We start from the raw sequence: 23,487 nt of genomic DNA, 5'->3' as shown, positions 1-23,487 counted from the left end.
GAGCTTATGCAGCATCAGCCAAAAAAAAAAAATATCACACCATTCCCTTCAATTGCCTGTCCAGTTCCTCCTTAAATTTATTCAACCTATCAACTTCCACAACGACAGATGGAAGTTTGTTCCAGCAATTAATCACCTGCTGGCTAAAGGCAAATTTCCGCACATCTATATCAGAATTCAGCGTGCTCAACCCATTCAAGGCCTTATACACCTCAATCAGATCACCGCGCAGGTGCCTAGTCTCCAGCCACTGCAATTTGCAGAACTTAAGCCTCTCTTGGTAAGAGGATCCCTTCATTCCCCTCACCAATCTTGTTGCCCTTCTCTGTACACGTTCAAGTAAATCTACGTCCTTCCTAAAATGAGGCCTCCAGACCTACGCAGTACTCAAGGCGTGGCCTGACCATTGCCTTATACAGAGGCACAATCACCTCCTTTTCCCTGCTAGCAAAATTCCTATATATCATTGACAAAACCCCATGACCTACCCTGGCAGCCTGTCTGCATTGCTCAGAAAACTTCATATCTGCCTGCACAATTACTCACAGGTCTTTTTCATTTTCTACCACCTTAAGTGTAGTACCACACAGTTGGTACATTTCTCTGGGGTTACTTCTACCCATATGCAGTACTTTGCATCTGTCAAGGTTAAACTTCAGTTGCCACTTCTTAGCCCATTTGCCCAAATTATCTAGATCCTGTTGCAGTAGCACACTGCCATTACTGTCATTAACAACCCTGTCAACCTTTGTATCATCTGCAAACTTCAACATTAAGCCTGATATACCTTCATCAATATCACTGATAAATATACAAAACAACAGTACACTAGTTTGTAGCTATACATACACTGCCCTCATAAGTTGATAATGGACACCATAGTACAAGTTGTTGGAATAGTATTAAACATCCCCAGACTGGTCAGTGTGTTTGTTGAGCCCTGACAATAACGATCCTTATTGTAACAAAAACAAGCACGGTTATTACCAGGGTTTAACAACAGTCAAAATTTCAACATCAGGTGACAGCTACCTCCAGCATATATTCCAAGTGGATGGTCTGATTTCTTTTAGAGATTCATTTACATTTGTTATAAAATCAACATATACTTTTTCATCAATCAATAAGTGACATACAGGAATCATTCTCCATTTTGTTAAGAATTTTTGCAAATGTGTGGAAAGTGTAATACAACTTAAATGTTGTGCTATCACAACATTTAAGGTATGGTATAATTACAGAGATACAAAAAAAAAAAAAATATATATATATACATATATATCCTGTAAATGAAATACAGGCTTGAAGAGAAACTACTCACAAACAATTGAAACTGTTCATGAGTAGTTTTGTTATATATGTAAACCTTACAAAGAGACGACACACAATAATTATAAACATTGAGGATTTACTGTATTGTTCATACCCAATCAATTCTCAAACATTTCTTACCATCGCATATAATGATAAGCTGCTTCACATCCCCAGCTTGTAATGGACCCTAACTGATTATGTGGAACCCCAATAGTTGGATCGATACACAGGGCTTGATGATAATATCTTTCAGCAAGATGACAACTCTCTGGATATCCCATATCAGAAATATACCGTGCTGAAAGCATAAAAATCACTTCTTAGTAATTTAGTTATGTAAAAATAATTGAAATAAATAAAAAGTAATTTATAACTACTTATGTAGTTGACTATGTACAGAAATGATGCAAATGCACTAACTTGTACATTAGTATTTACATAGTCTGAGACTTTAGCCCTAAACTATACTGTAATAAAATTACTCTTAACATAATTTTCATATATTTTTAAAGCACATTTTTTAAGTATGCTAAAAGAGACAGAAATTAGTGTTACTCATAAAAAAGTTTTTTTTTTTTTTTTGCTTTAAGACTAAAAAAAAAAAAAAACAAGTTTTACCACCTACAAATAAATAAATTCCCTAGAGGATTTAAACAAAAAGGGGGGGGGGGGAAAGAAAGGATTGTGGTCTCTGGTCCTCAAACAGAATCATTACTAGATTATTTTTACTGCAACATAAAACAAAATAAGACCCCCAACAACAAAATTATAAATGATTTCTTTCACATACTATAGTTAGGGCCATGCCAAAACAGCAACTATTACTTTATACAGTGGATTCGGGTTATTTTGGCCCGATTAAGTGACTGCCTCGATTATGCGAAGTTTCACGTAAATAGTTAAAAATAAAGTGGACTCCTGCTTTATGACTGATTCTTTGTGAGATCAAATCACATTACGGTGGACTCACCACAGTAAAGTATATTCACTATACGATACGTCATTGTGATCACGTTTGAGAATTAAATTTTAATTCTATTAAACAGCGATTCTAATAAGTGAAAATAGGAGGAATATTATCCACAGGCTATAAAAGTAAAGATATATTAAGCACAAATTTACACTTTATTACCTTATCAATTAAAAAATTAAATGATAAGTGAAAATCGGAAGAATATTTTCCGCAGCTTATCAAAATAAAAATGAATTTACACTTGCTAGTTGTTATTTCTGTTCAGTGACATTTGGTGGGGGGGGGTTTAATTTAAAAGAGTAAATAAGATAAGCAATCAATAACAAAGAACACAGCATTCACAAATTGAAACTAACACGATACGTGTAAGTGGGAACAGAGTAACAAGTTACGAAGCCTAAAAAATAGGAACAGAGAGAAGATCTGAAAATTTATGTTTTTTATATGATTGGAGATTTCATGGAAGGGGAAACACATTTCACCATAATAACGTAAAAACCCACAGAATTCCAGGTGTCGGTATTATCACAAATTCAATAAGATTGAGTTTACTACATTTATAATAGATTGCACTAACGGAAAAGCCCAATAAACCGGAACCTGCTAACCTCCAGAAATACGACCAGCCAATGTGGTATGGTCGGAGACAATCGTAGGGTAATCTAAAGTGTTGCGGTCTCCTTCCCCAATTAAACGGCATGTTGTCCCAATTAAGCAAAGTAACCCATGACTATTTTCTTGATTGGGTTCTGTTCTTTAAGATTTGTCCCAAATAAACGGCAGCCCCAGTTAACCGGAATCCACTGTATTAGCAAAACAAGAAGTGTCAATTCCACATAAATTTCTACTACTAATTGATTAACAAAAAAAAAAAAAAAAAAAAAAAAACTGAAAATTCTAGTCTCAACATAGGTTGTAACACCAGGGAAATTCTTGAAGTCAACCATGGAATCTTTGCTATTTGCAAACCTCCAGAGGAGAGCCAAGTTTTGGGGTAACCTCGCAAAGCACTTTATGAGGTTTTCGATCTAACGTTATTGGAGGGACACACTGAAACTTCCTCAGGGTTTCAGTTTTTGAAATGGTTCTGAACTAGCACCAAGGCAGTACACTATGAAGAAGGTCAAATTGAGGAACAACATATAAGTAAAGGCATAACAGAGACGTAGTATTTTCAAATTATATTGCATAATCAAAATGTCACCGGCAATAATTATCATCTTGCCATAAAAGCTGAGAATCAGTAACATATACCCACTGACTAATAAAATACCACATATTTCATATCATAAAAATTTAGGCTCAATCCAAAGAAATCAATACTGCTTCAAGCTATTATGTAGCCACCAGACTAAGTATAAATAAAAAACAAGGAACAAAAAATATGCTAAACTGTTGTGTAAGCAATAAAAAAGATGCACTTGGTGCATCTTTTTTGGTGGTCATATTTTTTGCATCCACCAATTGGACTCATTTCTGTGTAAAATTTTGTGGATTTGATATTGTTCTGTTTTATATTTGTGGTAAAGTTATTGCGTGTGTTGTTTCTGAGAACTTTAATTTACAACTTCTGAGAAGTAAATTGAAGTTAGGAGGATACTATGGAGTGAAATTTCACAAAATTCACCAATGTGTAATTATTTGTGTGCAGTTAATATTTTAAATACTTTAAAAATGTAATATATAATACTGTTGTAACTGGGAACAGTGTCATTATATTTTCACTTACATTCACACAGTATTACTGTGGTAGTACTGTGCTATAGTGTTAAAGCATTAATTTACTTTTTAACAAAAAATTATGCTTCAGATTAGAACGAAAAAGCATAACTCAAGGCAAGGAAGATACCCAAGCTCAGGGGGAAGCTGCCAAAGGCAGCTATACAACTCGATGCCTTATGCCACAAGGAATAGCATTGTATGTGTGCAAAGAGGAAATTCGTAAATGAGAAAATTCAGCTATTTTTTAAACTACAGAAATTTCCTCATTCTCTGATGGATGGATTTGATTGATTGCTAAGCTAGAATAGAGTTAAAAACCCTTACAGGAATTAAATCATTAAATTGAGGTGGAGATTCATCAAGTACTTACATTCTTGCTGTCCAACTCAATGTGAGAACCTAGCCCTCATGCATCAAGCAGCTGGCAAATGCAGATAGTGCTAGTCCCACACAAAGTAGTTATTCTTGGTGTTTATATTGTCAAGGAAAGAGAAAACATTATTTAATAAGGATAGGTGAAATAGGACTAAGGGATATGTCTACCATGGGCAAAAGCTAGTGACACTGTAGAGTAATTATCAGCTTTTAAGGGTAAAAAAAAAAAAAAAGAAGAGATATTACTGTAGATAAGGATAAAAAAGAAAATGATAATGCAGAAACTGATTGCATATTATGCATAAGCAATCAATTTCTGCTTAATGTTATGAAGAAATGTTGGGAAAAAGAGCTAAGAGTGAATTTGGAAGTGTCTAGAATTCTGCTAAGGCAAGATAGGAGGGATTTTGGGATAAGAGCTTTGTCAATCAATTTGGTTAGGGGATGGTTCATGGGATAAAATTTTTGATGCAAGGCTCATGGGATAAAGTTTTTATTTTAATGTTCAGTTTTATTGTTTTGCATGTTAATACAAAAATTCAATTTTAATGCAATTTAAAATGTGATTTTTAGACTGTTCTAAGACTGTTTTTAGACTTCGTGGCAATGTTCATATGTTTACTTTGATTTGAGCAATACTATTTTATTTTTAAGGGTGGGCTGTGTGTGCAGGGAGGGGAATATTTTCACACAGGTAACAACCTGTGCATATGTTTTGAAAGGTCACAATCCTGATCCATTTAATTTTCTTTGAGGTGACTTATGACAAATATAAGTGGATAAAATTTATGTTGATGTATACAAACAATGTAAAAATTCTAAAACATTCACTAAGCAATAAATATGTTATTTGAGCTGTTACCTTAGATTAATGTTTTCTGTATAAAATGTGAAACTCTGAAAGTGAGTAAAACATTTATTATCATGAGTTGTTAATCTTGCTCACAAAGGGCAATAAGACAATTCACAGTCCAATAAATTTCTCAATGTAGTCTGAGTGAAAGCTCTGAAGTGAAATTTTGATTTAGTACATTCAGGTCTAACATGCTATTCTGACAAATGAGTAGCATGAACTAAATTTGCCAATTCTCCCAATTTTTTAAACTTAGCCAGAAAATGGATTACTGTATTTGGGAAGTTCAAATATACTTGAAAATATTTGAAATACATCTCTCTATAATGCCACTGGTTTGTTTTTGCAACCTCCTCAAACAAACACTTCTGAGTTTGACACCCATTTTAAATAAATACTTCCAGAAGAAATATAAAATGTAATATCTTTAGGATGGACAAACTTTTTTGATCTACTACTAAAGGACTAGTCTACAAATTTGGATGTTCACTACTCACCCAGATCACCAAGATAGATTAAAATACGATGACAAGCTTGATGAGCCCAAGTGCAAGCACTGCTTTCAATATCTAAAGATCTTTGATATTTTTTCCAGCGTTCTAAATGTAGAAAGAATTCAGAAAAAATAAAGTTATCTTTTATGCTGTCATTAAAAAAATTAATTTTAAGAACATTTACTAGAAATATAAGATTCTATTAATCCTGTGGCAGGTGTGCTTGGGGTATTTTATAAGGCTAAAACAGAAAAACTTAAAAATTTTAAGATACCTGCTAGAACAACAGACATTTTAGTATTCCTCCAGTATCATATTCGGTTTTGATCTGTATCACTGGTTACTTTTTTATTTCTGTTTATGTACAAAATGTGATGTATGTCCACTGCGTTGAAGTAATAAAATAAAGAATAAAATTATAGAGCACCCCCTTTTAAACTATTTCTTGCCTTTTTATTTCCACCCCCTCCCCAATTGATTAATCACCCATTCCTCATAAACTGAATTAAAGATTCCAACTCTCCCCAATGCATCTTTAACACATACTATTTTCACAGCCCAGTTTAAATGCTGCAAGTCAATGACAACTGTTTATAGGCTAACTATGGGGTACCTATGAGTTTTTGGTCATTGAAATGAATGTCACTAATGTTTATTTTTAAATTTTAGAATAATGACAGTTAAATAAGTGATTAAAAACCTAGTCAGTTTTTTGCTTACCTTTCTTAACTCCTCTTTGCTGCCATATGAAAGGTGTTTCTACTTTTCCTTGAAGGTCAAGGTGAAACTCTGTTTGCAAACGCAGCAATAAATGATGATAACTGCCAATACCTGCCAAAAGATGACCTTTTAACCCATTTTCTGCTTGTAAGGATCCTTGAAGTTTCTGGAGAGAACACACGCAAAGAGGGAGAAAAAACAGGATGAAAATATTTTAGGAATTTTAAACAATTCCATTAATAAAATAATGTGAACTCTTACCTATTGTATACTCAATAAATAACCGACAGTGAAACAAACTTGAAATTGTCTGAGGAAGTTCTATATACATCTTTCATAAGATATGTGGTCATGATACAGCCAATTTAAAAAGTACACAGTGTCTGCATAACTAGTAAAGTGTTCATAATAGACAATGCTGATGATAATTTAAAAATTAATTTTTAATGTATGGTCTAAGGCTATCCAACCAGGAAGAGACTCCCTTTATATCTCTTAAGTTAGTCTGTGAAGAACCAAATGGTGTCCAAATCCAATGTCCAGCCCTCACTTTTTCGTGGTGAGGTTTCAAATGAGGATGGGCTGCCAATATTGGATTAAGCTGACCAAATGGGATACATTATAGGCTAAAACCTTATCACCATGGTATGACATCAAAGCAATCAAGACATACTGGTTGACACATTAATGGAGTCAACAAGGTTCCTGCTATGGAGTTGGGGAACTAGGACATACAGCACTAAATATGCTACTGGAGCAACCATCAAGATCAGAAACAAAGAAGTGGAATTAACAGAAGAGATAGGTTGGCATATCAGAATAGCAGGTATCACAGAAAATAAGAGCATGGATACAGGTAAGCTGCTGCTAAGAAGCAGGTGAATCTGACAAGAAATAGACTGCTGTAAAATAACTGACAGCCAATTTTAATGTAACAATATGTGTACCATCCACCCTTAGGAACCTTACCTTCCCTTAGCTCCAGTAACTTTTTTAATACTCTTTCCCTGGACTGTTATATCTGGGACAATTCTCTTGAAATGGAAAAGGGCTAATATTTTCCCAATCCACAATGCAAGTGCAAAAGAGGTGAAGGGCAACTACAAAATTTGTCTCTCTAGACCAGTGGTTCTCATGAGTTTTTTTCTGGCAGCCACAGTAGTAGTAGTAATGGAGTCATGTGATGCAAGAAAGCAAGCACATAGCTTATGTAGCATCAGCCAAAAAAAAAAAAAAAAAAACCCCACCTCAATTTCATACGTTGAGTCCTTCCTTGAACTTATTCACTATCCCCTTGTGTTTGGGGTTTTCATTAAAAAAAAAAAAAAAAATTAAAGTTGCAGTGGAAGCCACTGGCACAACTTGTGAGAAAAGCCTAGGAAGATTATTTTGGATGTTAGGTCAGAGATCAAGATAAAACATGAGCTAGAAAGATTTCTGGTAGCTCATGTTCAAGGAAATCAACAGGCTGGCTTAGAGGTAGTCATAAATTGATGCTTTTGGCTGTTCTGGTGATATGGCAGGACTTGAGACCACATCAATGATTGTCATTTTTGCATGACCAATATCTGGTTTTTCTAGGAAATTCAAGCATAAAGTAGGGTATCCTAACTTAAATTCTGCTCCAAGGTTGGTTCCTCACGATGATACAATGCCAGTGCTAGAGCCACCAGAGACTTATGGACTTGACTCTGATTCAGGATCAGAAAAGAAGTCTCCAGAAGATGCAGAACTCAGAACGAGTATAGATCCAGACTTTTCAAATTCCGATACTGCAAAGCCACATCTAATCACTCAGGCAGAATTGAATGATTTGGTCAGAGATATGGACCTCTCCAAAACCAAGGCTCAATTACTAGGATCATGGCTTCAGCAATGAAAACTTCTTGAAAAGGGTGCCTATTATCCCATGGATGGTGCTTTGGTTTATTGTAACAGTGTCCATGATTTAATGAAAAAGTTACATCTGGAGCATGTGCTCAAGCAGTGGAGGCTTTTCACTGATTCATCCAAAGCAGTTTTACTCCATAATGGAAATAAGTTTCCATCTATATGCAGTTCACACGAAGGAAAGATACAAGAACCTACAGGTTCTTTTGCAAAAAATATGCTATCAAGAATACAAATGGAATATCTGTGACAACCTAAAAGTGGTAGCTTTGCCAGCTGGGTTGCAAGATGGATACACTAAATACTGCTGATTTTTATGCAAGTGGGCCAGCTGAACGAACGATTGCCACTACAGGATAAAAAAAATAATAAAAAATTTAAAAAAAAATGGCCAGACCATTCAGAAAATACACCAGGCCAGGAAATTGCAGCACATCCTCCTTTGCTGGATAAGTCAAAAATCTATTTACCTCCATTACATGCCAAGCTAGGTTTGATAAAAATATTTGTGAAAGCGATGGATGGAAGAGAAGGATTTTCCTGTTTGAGGCAAAAGTTTCCTTGACTCAGTGAGGTCAATATAAGAGAGGGAATTTTTGTGGATCCTCAAATCAAACTGCTATTCAAAATGAGGAATTCACTAAAAAATTAAATGCTACAGAAATAAGAACCTGGAAGGCATTTGAAACTGTCTTCTGAAACTTTTTTGGCAATAAGAAATCACAAAATTACAGTGAAATTGTAGATGAACTAATTTTAGTATACAGAGTGTTGGGATGCAACATGTTGTTAAAGCTTCATCTCCTACATTTGCATTTAGTTCCCCCCCCCCCAAAAAAAAAACTTGGGGGCAGTCTCCAATGAACATGGTGAAAGGTTTCACAACGACATTTCTCAACTGGAAAAAAAAAAAAAAAAAAAGATAACAGGGAAAATGGAACCCAAACATGTTGGTAAACTACTGTTGGAAATATATGGGAGACACCAATGGACGATTATAAAAAGCAAAAAAAAAAAAAAAACAGAATAAATGTTTTGTTATCAGATAAACATTTCTGTAGATAAAATAAGATCATCAGACCCACTGTTCAATATCTATTACTGTATGTAACATTTTCTTAAAATATATGAAATCTTTTTTTTTACTAAAACTTAGTTTTTGATTTTAATCCTTTCTCCCTTAAAATTGGTGGGTGTTACAGCAATATGGCTGCCATAATTGAATTCAGCAAGGTCAAATCTACATGAACCACCCTTAATTTTAACAGGTAGCAATTTTTTTTTTTTTTTACCATATTTAAAGTTTTACGGCATTAACTTGACTTGTTTTGCATTCATGATATGCTGTCTTTGTACTTTTCTCTCACTGGTCTTTTGCAATTGTGAATGACAAGGAAGGCAGCCTTTATTAATTTATTAAACAGGTTGGGCAGTATTTTAGCTCATCATTTTAGTCTCTATTGGCAATGACGATTTAGAAACAAAAATGTGTAATTTATTTTATTTGAAAATAAACCTTGAATTATATTAGTTTTTAATAAACTAATATAAAATTCTTTTATTAATCTTTACTACTTTCTGAATTGAGAGAGGGGTGTAATCTCTGGCTTCAATGCAAGGTGCTGCATTGCAAATGAAAGCCTGCAGAATAAAGTTTGCTTTTTTTTTGATGGGTAACTGAACAATAACAGTAAACTACTGTAAGGTATTTATCACAGCTATATTATTTAATGAAATTAAGAAAAAAATTGATTTTACAGCAGTTTTACTATTTTTTGCAAAAATCAAAATACGGTGAATCCATCTCATTTTTAGCATTAGTAAAGCACATGATGCAAGAAAGTAAACATATATAGCATCAGCTACAGAAATAAGATTTCTTAAATATAATAGCTTAAATATAATAGTTGATAGCTTAAATAGATTCTGCCTTGAATCTATTTAAGCTATCAACTTCTACAATGACAGATGGAAGTTTGTTCCAGCAATCAACCACCTGCTGGCTAAAGGCAAACTTCCACACATCTATCCTACAACTGTCTTTCCTCAATTTGAATTTATGCCCTCTCAGATGATTAATCTGAGCAAGAGGAAGAATTCCATCAGCATTGAGCATGCTCAAACCATTCAAGGCTTTACACCTCAATCAGATCACCTTGCAGGTGCCTAGTCTCCAGACACTGTAATTTGTAAAACTTAGGCACTTCTTCATAAGAGCAACCCTTTGTTCCATTCACTAATCTTGTTGCCCTTCTCTGTACCCATTACAGCAGCTCTACATCCTTCTTAAAATGAGGCCTCCAGACCTGTACACGGTACTCAAGGTGTGGCCTGACCATTTCCTTATACAAGGGGATAATTACCTCCTTATCACTGTGAGAAAAATTCCTGTATATCATTAACAAGACACTATGAGCTACTCTTGCAGACTGTCTGCACTGCTCAGAAAACTTCATATCTGCCTGCACAATTACCTCAGGTCCTTTTCATTCTTTACCTCAGTATAGTACCACAAAGTTGATACGTTACTCTGGGGGTTACTGCTTCCCATATACAGTACTTTACATTTGTCAATGTTAAACTTCAGCTGTCACTTCTCAGCCCATCTGCCCAACTTTTCTAGATCCTGTTGCAGCAGCATACTGTCATTAACAACCCTGCCGAACTTCATATCATCTGCAAACTTGGACATTAAGCCTGATATACCATCATCAATATCATTAATAAATAAAGAAAACAACAAAGGACCCAAAACTGAATCTTGGGGGAATCCACTAATAACATTAGTTCACGAAGAGCAGTGTCTATTGATCACCACTCTGTCTTCTCTCACTCAACCATCCCTTTATCCACAGCAGCAATTTGCCTCCAATGCTACACTGCTCCAATTTGTGCAGCAGTATTATGAGCAACAGTATCAAAAGCCTTGCTAAGATCCAAATACAGTGGATTTGGTTAATTGGGCCACCGGTTAATCGGGGCAGCCGTTTATTTGGGGCAAATCTTAAAAAGAGAAACCAATCGAGAAAATAGCCAGGGTTCACTTCACTTAATTGGGACAGCATGCTGTTTAATTGGGGCAGGAGCCCGCAGCACTGGAGATTACTCTACGATTGTTTCCGACGGTACCACGTGGTTCAGTCGAAATTCTAGAGGTCACAACCATAAAACAATAAAAACGATTAGCAGTCACCTGTTTATTGAGCTTTTCTGTTAGTTGAAATCTATCATAAACGGACAGTAAACTCGATCTTACTGAATTTGCGATAATACCGACAGCTAGAATTCTGTTGGTTATTATGGTGAAATGTGTTTACACTTCCATGAAATTTTCGATCATATAAAAAAATTAATTTTCAGATCTTCTCTTCATTCCTATTTTTAAAGCTTTATAACTTGTTACTCCGTTCTCACTTGCGCATATTGTGTTACTTGCACTTTGTGTGTGCCGTGTTCTTTGTTATTGATTGCTTATCTTTTTACTGTTTTAAATTTTAACCCCCACCCACAAATGTCAGTGAACAGAAATGTCAACTAGTTTGTACGTACATATTACAGTACGTATTAATTCTTCCGATTTTCACGAATTATTTATTTTTTTAAGGGTAAATTTGTGCTTAATATGTCTTTACTTTTATAGCCTGTGGATAATGTTCCTCCTATTTTCTCTAATAAGAATCGCTGTTTAATAGAATTAAAATTCAATTCACAAATGTGATCACAATGACCGGCAATTACTACACATCATATAGTGAATGGTACTTAACTATGGTGAGTTCGTCGTAACGTGATTTGATTGTACAGTGAACTAATTGTAAGGGGGGGGGGGGGAAGGTTACATTGTATTTTTAACTATTTACGTGAGACTTCGGATAATTGGGGCAGCCGCTTAATCGGGCCAAAATGCACTAGTCCCGATGTGTCCCAAATAACCAGAATGGACTGTATATGATATCAAAATTATTCTTTGCACCCAGTTCCTTTGTGACCACATCATAGTATCCAATCAAACCGGTCAGACTAGCTTCTCCTTAACAAACCCATCTGTGTCCGAGTTATAACTGAAATCTTGTCTAAATGATCCTGCAGTGTTTCTTTAACCAATGCCTCCATTAACTTCCCTGGAACAGAAGTTAAATTAACAGGTTTGTAATTACTTGTGTCGCCCTTTGATCCTCCTTTTTGAATTCAGGTCACATTTTCACATCTCCAGTCCATGGGTATCTCCCATGAGTCCAAGGTAGCTCTCATAATTATGGCTAAGGGGTTGCTTACTTCCTTTGCTGCCACCTTTAATATAATTGGATAGATTCCAATCCATCCATGGTGACTTTCTGATGTTTATCTTCAACAATTTCTCCTCCACTTTGCTCTCAGTTATTACAAAATCATCTAGCTCCACTGCCAGAGTTTAATTCATCTCAGGCATTCCCCTCCCTGAATAACTCCTCATATGTGAATATAGGTGCAAAATACTCATTTAGTTTGTTAGCTACTTGTGCAGGATCAACAGCTGAGCCATCAATATCCAGTGGACCAATCTGATTCATCCCCTTCCTTCTAGAGTTTACATAGGTAAGAACTCTTTGCTGTTTTTCTTTGCTTCCTTTGCCAAAGATATCTCATAATCTGCCTTTGCCTGCATCTCCTTTGTGACTTGGTTACAGACCAGCTTATATCTATCATAGGCTTCCGTGTCACCTTTTAATTTATATGTATCCCATGCATTTTTATTTTCTGCCACATGTCTCAGTTCATCTGACATCCATTTAGGCCTAAACCTTGAACAATATTTTTTACTTGGGATGAAAAGCCTAGTAGCTTCCAAGATTAATTCTTTGAATGATTCCCATTTTGAATTTGCTGTTGGTAACATCATTAGTTGATCCCACTGTAGTCACCTTTACAAAAGCAAAAACCCTTCCCTTTACCTATGATGGTAGTTACCTCTTTGCGTAAATCCCACTTTAGCACACTGTTCCTTTATCTGCAGAGTCTTAATGCATGAAGGATCACTACTGATAATCAGATCAAGAGTACAGGAACTCCCCGACCTACGTAAATTCGACTTTACGTAAGTTTTTGCTGGCCGGTGAAACTAAAAAAAAAAATATGGAAATGTATTTTGCATCTGTAGGGATAAATGGAGGTATTGTTAAAATATCGTAATGTGAACCCAATAACATATTGTTTTTTTTTTTTTTTTTTTTTGTAATTTGTTCCAAGTCCTTGGAAGTTGAAAATTTTGCTATATTACTAAGCTATTTATCTCTCTAAAAGGTCATATTTATAATGGAAATTGCACTACATATCATCATATGTTCCGTTATAAGAATCAATTTTGAATGCCTTTGTGATATTTTTCTAAAGCACGTTTCTGGAGGTCACGACCAAAAAACAATTTGCACTTTCCAGTTTATCAGGCTTTTCTGTTAGCGCAATCTATTATAAACTGCTTTCAAAATCGATCTTCTTGCATTTGTGCTAATCTCGATAACTGGAATTCTGTGGATTTTATGTTACCCTTTAAATCTAACATCTATAGTGGTAATAGTATTTCTGGTGAAATGTGTTCCCCTTCAATGAAATCTTCAATCATATAAAAAACAAATTTTCAGAAACTTCTCTTCATTCCTATTTATGCATTACAATGATGAAGGGAAAGTGACTGACGGAAAATGCAAGTGCTGGCAGTGCCAGGAAACAAAATAAAATTTATTTAGAAATAAAGATGAAAATGATTAAGAAGTAAGAAGCAGGAAAAAGTTTGTCATCTATTGCATGGAATCAGGTCTCGCTGCTTCAACAGCGAATACTATTTTAAGGGACAGTGCACATATAAAAGAAAATGTCAAAGGATCAACACACTTAAGATCAACAGCGATCACAAAACAGTGTTCAGGTGCTATATTGAAGATGGAACAGCTATTAATAATATGAATGGAAAATCAGATTCAGAAGCAAGTGCCCGTGAGTCTAACGGCTATTCAAGCAAAAGCAAGAAATATTCATGAAGATATTAAGGATAAGTACGGCGAACCATAAGCCAAGTTTGTGGCAAGCAACGGGTGGTTTAATAGGATCAAGTATCGCGCTGGTTTCCACAATTTTAAAGTATGTGGTGAAGTTGCCGGTGCTGATTCTGCAACTGCAGAGAAATTGTGTGTGATGTGTTGGAAAAAATTATTGATGAAGCAGCTTATTCAATGCGGCAAATTTTTAACGTTGACAAGACTGCTCTGTATTGGAAAAAAATGCTGGATGTAACATACATCGCCAAAGAGGAAAAGACAATGTCAGGTTTCAAGGCTTCAAAAGACAGCGCCACACTCTTGATTGGGGCTAATGCAGGGGGAGATTACAGATTAATACCACTGCTTGTTGTTGTTATTTGGTTTTTAGGAGCATTAGCAATTAAGGCCATATTGCTCCGGGGATATGCAGTGGTCATTCCCTGACCTGTCCGCATCCTCCGTATTTGGTGGGTCAAGGGCTCGAACCCCGGTCTAACCAAGAAGCGCATGTTATGCACTGCTGCTCCTGCCCACCTGGCACCACTGCTTGTGTACCATTCTCGAAATTCTCTCGTGAATTTAAGGGTATCAATAAAGCCACCTTACCCATGCATTTCCGATCGAACCAGAGAGCATGGATAATAATATCTCTCTTTCAGGATTGGTTTAAATGCTGCTTCATTCCTGAGGTTGAAAAATATTGTAAAGACAACAACGTTCCTTTCAAGATTTTGCTTCTATCAGATAATGCTCCCGGACATCCTACGCATCTAGATGCGTAGGATGTCCAGGAGCATTATCTGATAGAAGCCAAACACGACTTCACTCATCAAACCTATGGATCAGGGTGTTATTTTGAATTTAAAAACATACTATTTATGCACAACGTTTGCTCAGGCATTGTCTGCAGTAGACAGTGAGAAAATATTTTGTCACCGTCTTAAACATTAATAAGGCCTGGGTGGAAATTACTAAAAGTTGTTTAAATGGCGCTTGGAAGAAAATATGCCCACAGCACATCAAAAGCTTCGAAGGGTTTGAAAAAGACGATTCATATGAAGAGGTTACAGATAAGATTGTAAAGGTTGCAGAGCTACTTTAATTGGAGGTTGTTTCCAAAGATGTGGAGGAGTTAATAGAGGAAGAAGAGAAGGAAATATCAAAAGACGAACTTGTAAGGTTGTGCTGCCAACCCCTTCTAAATCTCCACAGCCCTTAAACTCCACAGCAGCATACTTATCAGCTGAAGACATTGATTCTGGCAACGATGATCGAGAGGTAAAACTTACTGATGTTATGCCTGTCTCCCCTCTTTTTTTTATAATTTTTAAATTTTTTAAATTGCACACTTTTGTAATTTTTCCTGTGCATGAGATAAAAAATTAAATAAATACAATAAATAATTATATTCACACGTGTGTCGAACATTTCCTTTTTGATTCAATCAATTTGAGTGCTGCACAAGCACGGGGGAAATTCCGACTTACGTAAAACCTGACTTATGTAGAGTTCCACAGACACAATCCTTACGTTAATTGGGGAGTAGCTGTATTACTCCCTCTCACTGCCTCCCAAAACATACTGTTGTAGAAAACAATCATCCAATAAATCCACAAAAGCCTTGTTAGTGTGTGAGTGACCAACCCACAAATTCCAGTCAATATCTGGGGAATTAAAATCCCCCATTACAAGACACTCTGATTTACTGGCCCACTCTATTTTTCTGTACAGTTTATTATACTCATCGGAGTCATTAGGCCTATAACACACTCCTACTCTCAATTTTGCTTTCCCAGTGCTCAAGACACACCAAACTGACTTGACACTACACTGTCCAGCCATGTTGACTGGCTATATTTCCTTGGATTTTATGTGTTTCTTAACTAATAGCATAACCACTCCTCCCCTCCTATTCTGTCTATCCTTCCTGTACACATTGTACTCCCCAAATTCCATTTCTGCATTCCTTATATTTGTGTGACACCACGTCTCTGATATCCCAACGATATCTGCCTTTGATGTTCTGACCAACACCTCAAATTCATAAAATTTATTTACCAAACTCCTAGCATTGGTGTACACACAAGTATACATGCACCTGTTCCTATTCTTAGCTACCCTAACACAGCTCATGTATTTACTTGTTCTACAATGACTCCCAGCAGTCTCAGAAATCCCCTACACCTTGTTTTCCAGGCTGCTGCTCATTCCAACAGAAGCAGTGCAAGAATCACTTTCACCTACTGCGACGTGTATCTCCCCAAGCTAGCAGTTTTCCAACCAACCCAACACTGCCTCAATAGCATCAGCAAATATTGTTTTTACAAAAAACAAGACGGAGAAACTCTTCGGTACTATGTGTTAGGAATGACAAGTTTTTTTAAAACATTTTATAATCATCATCATTATCTCTCTATACACTAAAGTTTTCCTCCTAGTGATATTTATTCAAGCCAATGGAGAAAAGGGTGGGGCAATTACGTCACTACAAATGCACAGGTAAATAATTACATTGTTGTCCTCCATTGAAAGACAGCTGCCTCCATAATGTTCACCATCCTCGTGCACGTGTTTTTCTCTGTAATACATGACCACGACTGGCATCATTTGATGTTCCATTGTAATGTCAGCTGATGAAGGGACCTGATATAGTTTGTATATTTGTAAATAGTTTAAATATTTTAGTCCTGCTCTTTCTGATGCAACAATATTCCTCATGTTTCATGGAACCCCAGGGAAAAGGCCTTTTCCTATGTGACCTATGTAAATGCAGGTAAATAATTAGTGATGTTTATTCACCTTGAGAATGCCACATAGTGGGGTAGCCAGTGGGAGAAGAGGGATGTGGATCATGTGGTACAAGTGAGCAGGGCAATTATATCACTAAAAATGCACATAAATAATTACATAGGTCATTTCCTGATTAGATATTGATCAGTGCATTTCGACAGGTGTCTTTTACGCAGAAAAGATGACTTACTCCGTATACCTCTACATATTACATAGAAAAGCCTGTGCAGGGGTGGGCGAGCAAATCAAGCAGGGGCGAAGCTCCCTAGTTGTTATTATAATAATTTTTACAAAACTTCAATTTTTTGAACCCTTGCATACAAAAGCCGGTGAACAAATGAAAAAAGTGCTTACAAAATTTTAACTAATCACACTATTTCAGGATGAAGAAATAAAATCATTTAAACATGTGATACATTTTATACAATATGTATAAAATGACTTGTGAATACCTAGAAAAATGGCCCTGAACCTAAATTCAAATTAATGGAATGGATGGTACAATATGTGCATAGAAATATGTATATGCAATTTCAGAGTGAAAGGCTTGTTACTCAGTCAGTTTTCTTTGCTTAAAAATTTCATTTTAAAACTTTCAGAAATGATTTATCATTCTGATGATGATAAGGAATGACAAATTGTTTTTTTTTTTTTTTTAAGTTTGTATTTCAAGGGAGCAGACTTCAGAAATGGAAATATTGAAGGAATATTTCCAGAAATAAATGTTCCATAATCAAGTGACTGGATGTAATTTAATTTCATCATTATAAATTCAACATAAATTTAATGTTGTATAGATTTTTATAAGATGATCCATATATAAAACCACACCTTTCACTACAGCAAAATTTCTCCCTTATAAGCATTTCTTTTTCAGATTTTGGGCAAATATCACCTAAACACAGTAAAGTGCACATTGTCTTTTTTTTTTTTTTTAAATCTAACTATCTATAGTAGTGCAGTATCTTTTGCTGCACTAGCAAAAAAAAAAAAAAAAAAAGTAGACAAGAAAATATAAATTACGTGCCCCCTCCTCACATAGGTAAATATTTGAATGACCTTTGAATTAAACCAATGACTCCCTGGCTAAAAGAAAATTTCCTCCAATCTAGTCTAAACCTCTTCTCCTGTAATTTGAATTTATGGCCCCTAGTTCTGGAATGCACTCTTAATCATTGCCTCTAAGATTTCCCTACCACTTCCTACAAGTCAAACTAACTGGTCTGTAGTTACCGACTTCACTCTTAGAACTGCATTTATATATTATATATTGGCAATACGTTGGCACTTATCAAATTTGAAATCTTAGGCATTAAAATTCATTTTTGTCCTGGCTATGGCTATTAGCATCTAGTCTCCCTAATCTAGGCCACACTGTGCTGCTATATTACATGCAAAGCAATAATGACATACACAGTTGTCTTCAAGGATATAAAGGAGGGTGCACACCAATACACGATGAAAATAATCTGGAATATTAATGCTACAATTAGGATTATACTCGACAATTCTGCTACCTGACTACTAAGATACCCCAATGTTCAAAATAAAATGAAACCATAAAAATAAGAAAGAAACAAAGCAACCCCCAACATACAGCTTAGCAAATGCCTGACTTCTCATGGATGCATGCACTCATGCCACCAAAGGAAGAATGTCACTTTCACAAAAAAAGAAAAGAAAAGAAAAAAAAAAAAAGAAATTAAATCAATAAAGACAAACACTACCTCCTCAAGGACACTAACACTTGTAAATTCCAAAAGGGTCATATTTTAGTTGGCAACTGCAATCCAGCAAAAGGTCAATGGTTGCCCCTATACAATTTGGATAAAAAAATGAAAACAATAAACAGTGGGAGTAATCTACAGGCCAGGTGATTGTGAAGATTGTGATGAGAGCCTCTACATGCAAATGAAATGGGCAAGTTAGCATGAATGTCTTATTATGCGTGATTTTAATTTACCTCTAATTGATTGGGGCAAACGAGAAGGAAACTCGACATGGAGGACAAAATTTTTAAATCAATTAGATGATTGTCATTTATATCAACATGTCAGGGAGAGTACTAGGGAAAAGAATACTCTACATCTGATCATCACCCATAAACTAGATGACATAATATGGCTGACAGCACAGAACCAATAACAGGAAGTGATCACAGAGTTCTACGGTGGATGATGAAGAGAAGGTAGCAGTAGTTAAAGGCAAAGGAATGGGTTATAATTTCCAGAAATGAAATTACAAAGGCTCAAGATGCTACACAGCCTTTATTAACTGGATAGATATCTCACAGAGAGTGAATACAATTGAATTATGGTATACCTTTAAAACAGCAGTTCCCAACTGGTGGTTCACGAAAGTGTTCCAGGGGGTTCGCAATAAAAATTCTGTAATGACATCTGCTTAAATTTACATGGGTATATTATTGTAAACTACAAACATATATAAAATAATAAAGTAAAATAAAATTTAAAAATTGCCAAAGAAAGAAACCACATCTCCCATAATTCCTTATAATTGGTTTACTATCTTACAGTATATCATGTTAAATAAATATGTTTTCCATACTAAATTTTTTTTCATTCTCAAGGATCATTGTTATGTACAGGTACTTTTTTTTTTTTTTTAAGAACCTATAGTACTTAGTGAATTCACCTATAGTGAATGGGTTGAAAAGTTGAAAGAAAATACTTGTTGACATTAAACTTGAACTTCTGTAGATTGTAATTTTCAGGAAATACGTATGAAGGGAGGTGGTTCCAGCAAATAGAAGTTGAATGAATAAAGGAGGAAGATGAAAAGTTGGTTCTGTGAGTCTGAACCTGGACAGCAAAATGATGTTGACTGGTTGTGGCACGTGTTCGGACTGTTTTGAAAGAGAGAACAGGAATTATAGAAGCCAATTCAGAAGAACGGCCATGCAAATACAGGTAGTTCCCGACTTTACAAGTTAATTCATTCCTAGTGTGCACTTGTAAAGTGGGAATTTATTTCCCATAGACAATGTTCAATGAAATTAGTTAGCTAATTAGTTTTTTGTTTCAACAATGATTGATTATTCCAAAGAAATGAAAATGTAGCCTGTAAAATCAAGCAAATATTACAAATGTTAAAGAGTGTTTATTCTGCTCCATTATCATCGACTAAATGCACACTCGTTGATCACTCATTACTGGCTCATTGCACAAGGAGTCGTCTTCTTCTTCAGAAATGCTTCAAGAGGCGTTTGTTTCCAAGATAAACTTCTGTTTTCTTTATAAATTTCAATAGCATGCATCAGCATTTTTTAACGGAACGCATGATTTGCGTGGAGTAACAAGTTTATGAAGCTTAATAAAAAAAAAAAAAAAAAAGGAATGAAGAGAAGATTTTGAAAATTTATTTGTTTTTTTATACAATTGAAGATTTCAGTAAAGGGAAAACACGTTTCACCAATGTAAAAAACCGCACAATTCCAGCTATCGGTATTTTCTCAAATGCAATAACATGAAATTTATTACTTGTTTATAATTTCTTGCAGTAACAGAAAAGCCCAATAAACCGGTAAGTGCAAATTGGTTTTATTGTTTTATGGTCGTGACCTCCAGAAATGTGCTTTAGAAAAATATCGCAAAGCCCGTTCAAAATTGGTTCATATAACAGAACATATGATAACGATGAAAGTGTTATGCATTTTAATGATTTTAATTGGTAACTAATACAATTTACACTATAAAAACGACCTTTTAGGGAGTTATATAGCGAAAATTTCAACTTCCGAGGTCTTGGAACAAATAACTAAAGAGCAATGTGTTATCGGGTTCACATTAAGATATTTTCATGACACGATGGTGTCTTTGGAATGGATTAATATCGTAAAGTGGGGTACACTGTATTGTATAGCTACGTGCGTGATTTGAAATGCGTTATTTATGAATGTTTAACATTCATATTTTGAAATTAATCTCCATATTTTTGATTTTGCTGATACTTGAAGAAAAAAAAAAAAAAAAAACACCTCTTAACCCCGAGAACCCGAAAAGCGAGAACTGCCTGTATCTATACACAAGGCATGCAACAGAAAGTCTATGAGACAGGGAGCGGAGAGACTCTGTTAGAGATAAGACATCAATTAGCCTAACTGCCCTCTTTTGAATGGAATCTAGAAGCCTGAGAGAGGTTTTGGGGGCACTGCCCCGATGTGGGAACAATATTCCATGGTAGGGAGGATTTGCAATTTGTATAGAGTCAACAACTGTTTGGAAGAAAAGTAATGCCGAAAGTGAAAGAGAAAACCCAGTTTATTAGATGCAGAGGAAGCATTATTTGTAATGTGCTTGTGCCAAGAGAGATTATTAGTCAGGGTAATCCCCAAGATCTTGCCTAGAAATCAGAGCATCATCGAAGATAAGCATAGGAGCAAAAGAATCCTTTGTGCGAGATATAAGACAGGACTGAGTTTTAAAAGGATTGAAATTAAGTTATCTTTGCCCCACTGGAGATCAGCATTTAAGGATTTGGCAGTGGATGCTCAAGAAGTTCAAGCTGTTTAAACCGGGCAAGGTTTCTCAAACCGGAAGGGGGAATGCAATGTGCTATTATCAGCAAAACTATGGATAGGATTTCCGGTCAATGGAAGGTCATTAATATTCAAGAAGAAAAGAGTGGGGGAAAGAACTGAACCTTGGGGAACACCAGCATTAGTGGACAAGTAAGAAGACAGAGAGCTGTCTACCATTACCTGCAGTGAGCAGTTAGAGAGAAAACTGGATATCCCGTTACAAAGGACAGCTGGCAAATCATAGGATGGAAGCTTATTTAGAAGACCTTTATGCCAAACAAGACCAAAAGTCTTTGAAATGTCAAGGGAAATGGCTTGAGTTTCACCAAACTTTTCCATTCAATTTGTCTATAGATGGGTAACATAAACCAGAATATCACCAGTGGAACAACAGTGACGGAATCCATACTGGCAATTTCCAGATAGTTTTAAGAGTTGGCGGTTAATTGATTTCTCCATTACTTTGGAAAGAGTAGAAGTAATCACAATGGGACGATAATTGGATGGAAGGGATTTGTCACCCTTTTTAGGAACTGGCTGGATATGAGCAAATTTCCAACCAGAAGAAAAAACAATTTGGAATAAGAAAGAGAAAAAAGACGACACAAAACAGGAGCAAGCTCAGGAGCGCAGGTTTAGAGAACAAGTCGAGAAATACCATCAGGACCTGGAGTTTTCTTAGCATCAGATTCATCAAAATCCTGACATCCTTTTGATGGAAGCCCACAAGAAGCGTTAAATGGAAAGTGCTGGGAATGGTTTTAAGTGATTTACCAAGATAATCAATACATGAGTTGGAAGAAAAATAGGATGCTAGAAGGTCAGCTTTATCTTTGGCTGATGTGGCAAAAGAACCATCTGGTTTTGTCAGAAGTGGGAACAGAGGTGGGAAAAAATACTGGCCAATAGCTTTGGCAAGAGACCGAAATGCTCAGCTACCATTTGGACTAAAACAAGTTTTCTGCTCTTAGCCTGTTCGAAATCTAGTTTGGACTGATTAATAGCTGCTTTACAAAGTATAAATAATACTTAATAATAATTCGGAAATATTATACAATTTCAGAGAATATAGGTTTAGTGGTTCGCGATAAAAAAATATTACATTGAAAGGGGTTCGCGAATCAAAAATGGTTGGGAACCGTTGCTTTAAAACATTAATCATAGACGTCTTGAATGCATATATACCATTAAAAAAAATACTCCACGAGGAGGATTCCAAGTTGGATGAATAATGAAGTTTCCAAGATTACTTGGAAACTTCATTATTCTTCATTAAACTTCATTGAGCAGAAAAAGACAGGCTGTTGTTGTTGTTGTTATTTGGTTTTTAGGAGCATTGGCAACTAAGGCCATATTGCTCTGGGGATATACAGTGGTCATTCCTTGACCTTTCCTCATCCTCCGTATTTGGTGGTCACGGGCTTGAGCCCCGGTCTAATCAAGAAGCGTGTGCTACGCACTGCCGCTCCTACCCAACTGGCTACGGAGGCGCCTAAAAAGACAGCATGGAAAAGTTACAGAGCAATAAAAAGTACTGAAGCCTATAACAGTTACAAATTGATCTGTAATAATACCACAGAAACGGTTAGGCTGGCAAAGGCAAATTATCAGAAATTTCTGACAAAGAGTGGGGATAAGTTTGTTTGTTTGTTTGTTTAGTTGGGGATTTTTTTGGCGCATGGGCGTCTATGGCCATAGTGCGCCATACATAGGTTAGTATTTATGCATCGAGAGTCAGGAAACTGATTTTTGACTAGCTATATGAGGTGGTATGTATTGATCGCTTTGAGAAAGGTAAAAAT

The 23,487-nt window shown here is 35.7% G+C and overlaps 1 protein-coding gene across 2 annotated transcripts in view; it reads right to left on the bottom strand.

Moving 5' to 3' along the window:
- The window catches only part of Smg5 (Smg5 nonsense mediated mRNA decay factor), a 241,817-nt gene that overhangs the window by 135,361 nt on the left and 82,969 nt on the right, over positions 1-23,487 (bottom strand). For both annotated transcript variants that reach the window (XM_090373113.1, XM_090373114.1), the window contains exons 4-6: positions 6,452-6,617; positions 5,735-5,836; positions 1,453-1,612 (exon numbers count right to left, since the gene is read on the bottom strand). In XM_090373113.1, the coding sequence (XP_090229239.1) occupies positions 1,453-1,612; positions 5,735-5,836; positions 6,452-6,617 (428 nt within the window). The remainder of the gene's footprint in view (positions 1-1,452; positions 1,613-5,734; positions 5,837-6,451; positions 6,618-23,487) is intronic.

This window comes from Mastigoproctus giganteus, chromosome 5 (assembly GCF_048544385.1).
Source record: "Mastigoproctus giganteus isolate SK-2022 chromosome 5, ASM4854438v1, whole genome shotgun sequence".
NCBI classification, from domain to species: Eukaryota; Metazoa; Arthropoda; class Arachnida; order Uropygi; family Thelyphonidae; genus Mastigoproctus; species Mastigoproctus giganteus.
The sequence above is the reverse complement of the archived record's forward strand: the minus strand, read 5'-3'. Positions and strand labels throughout refer to the sequence as shown.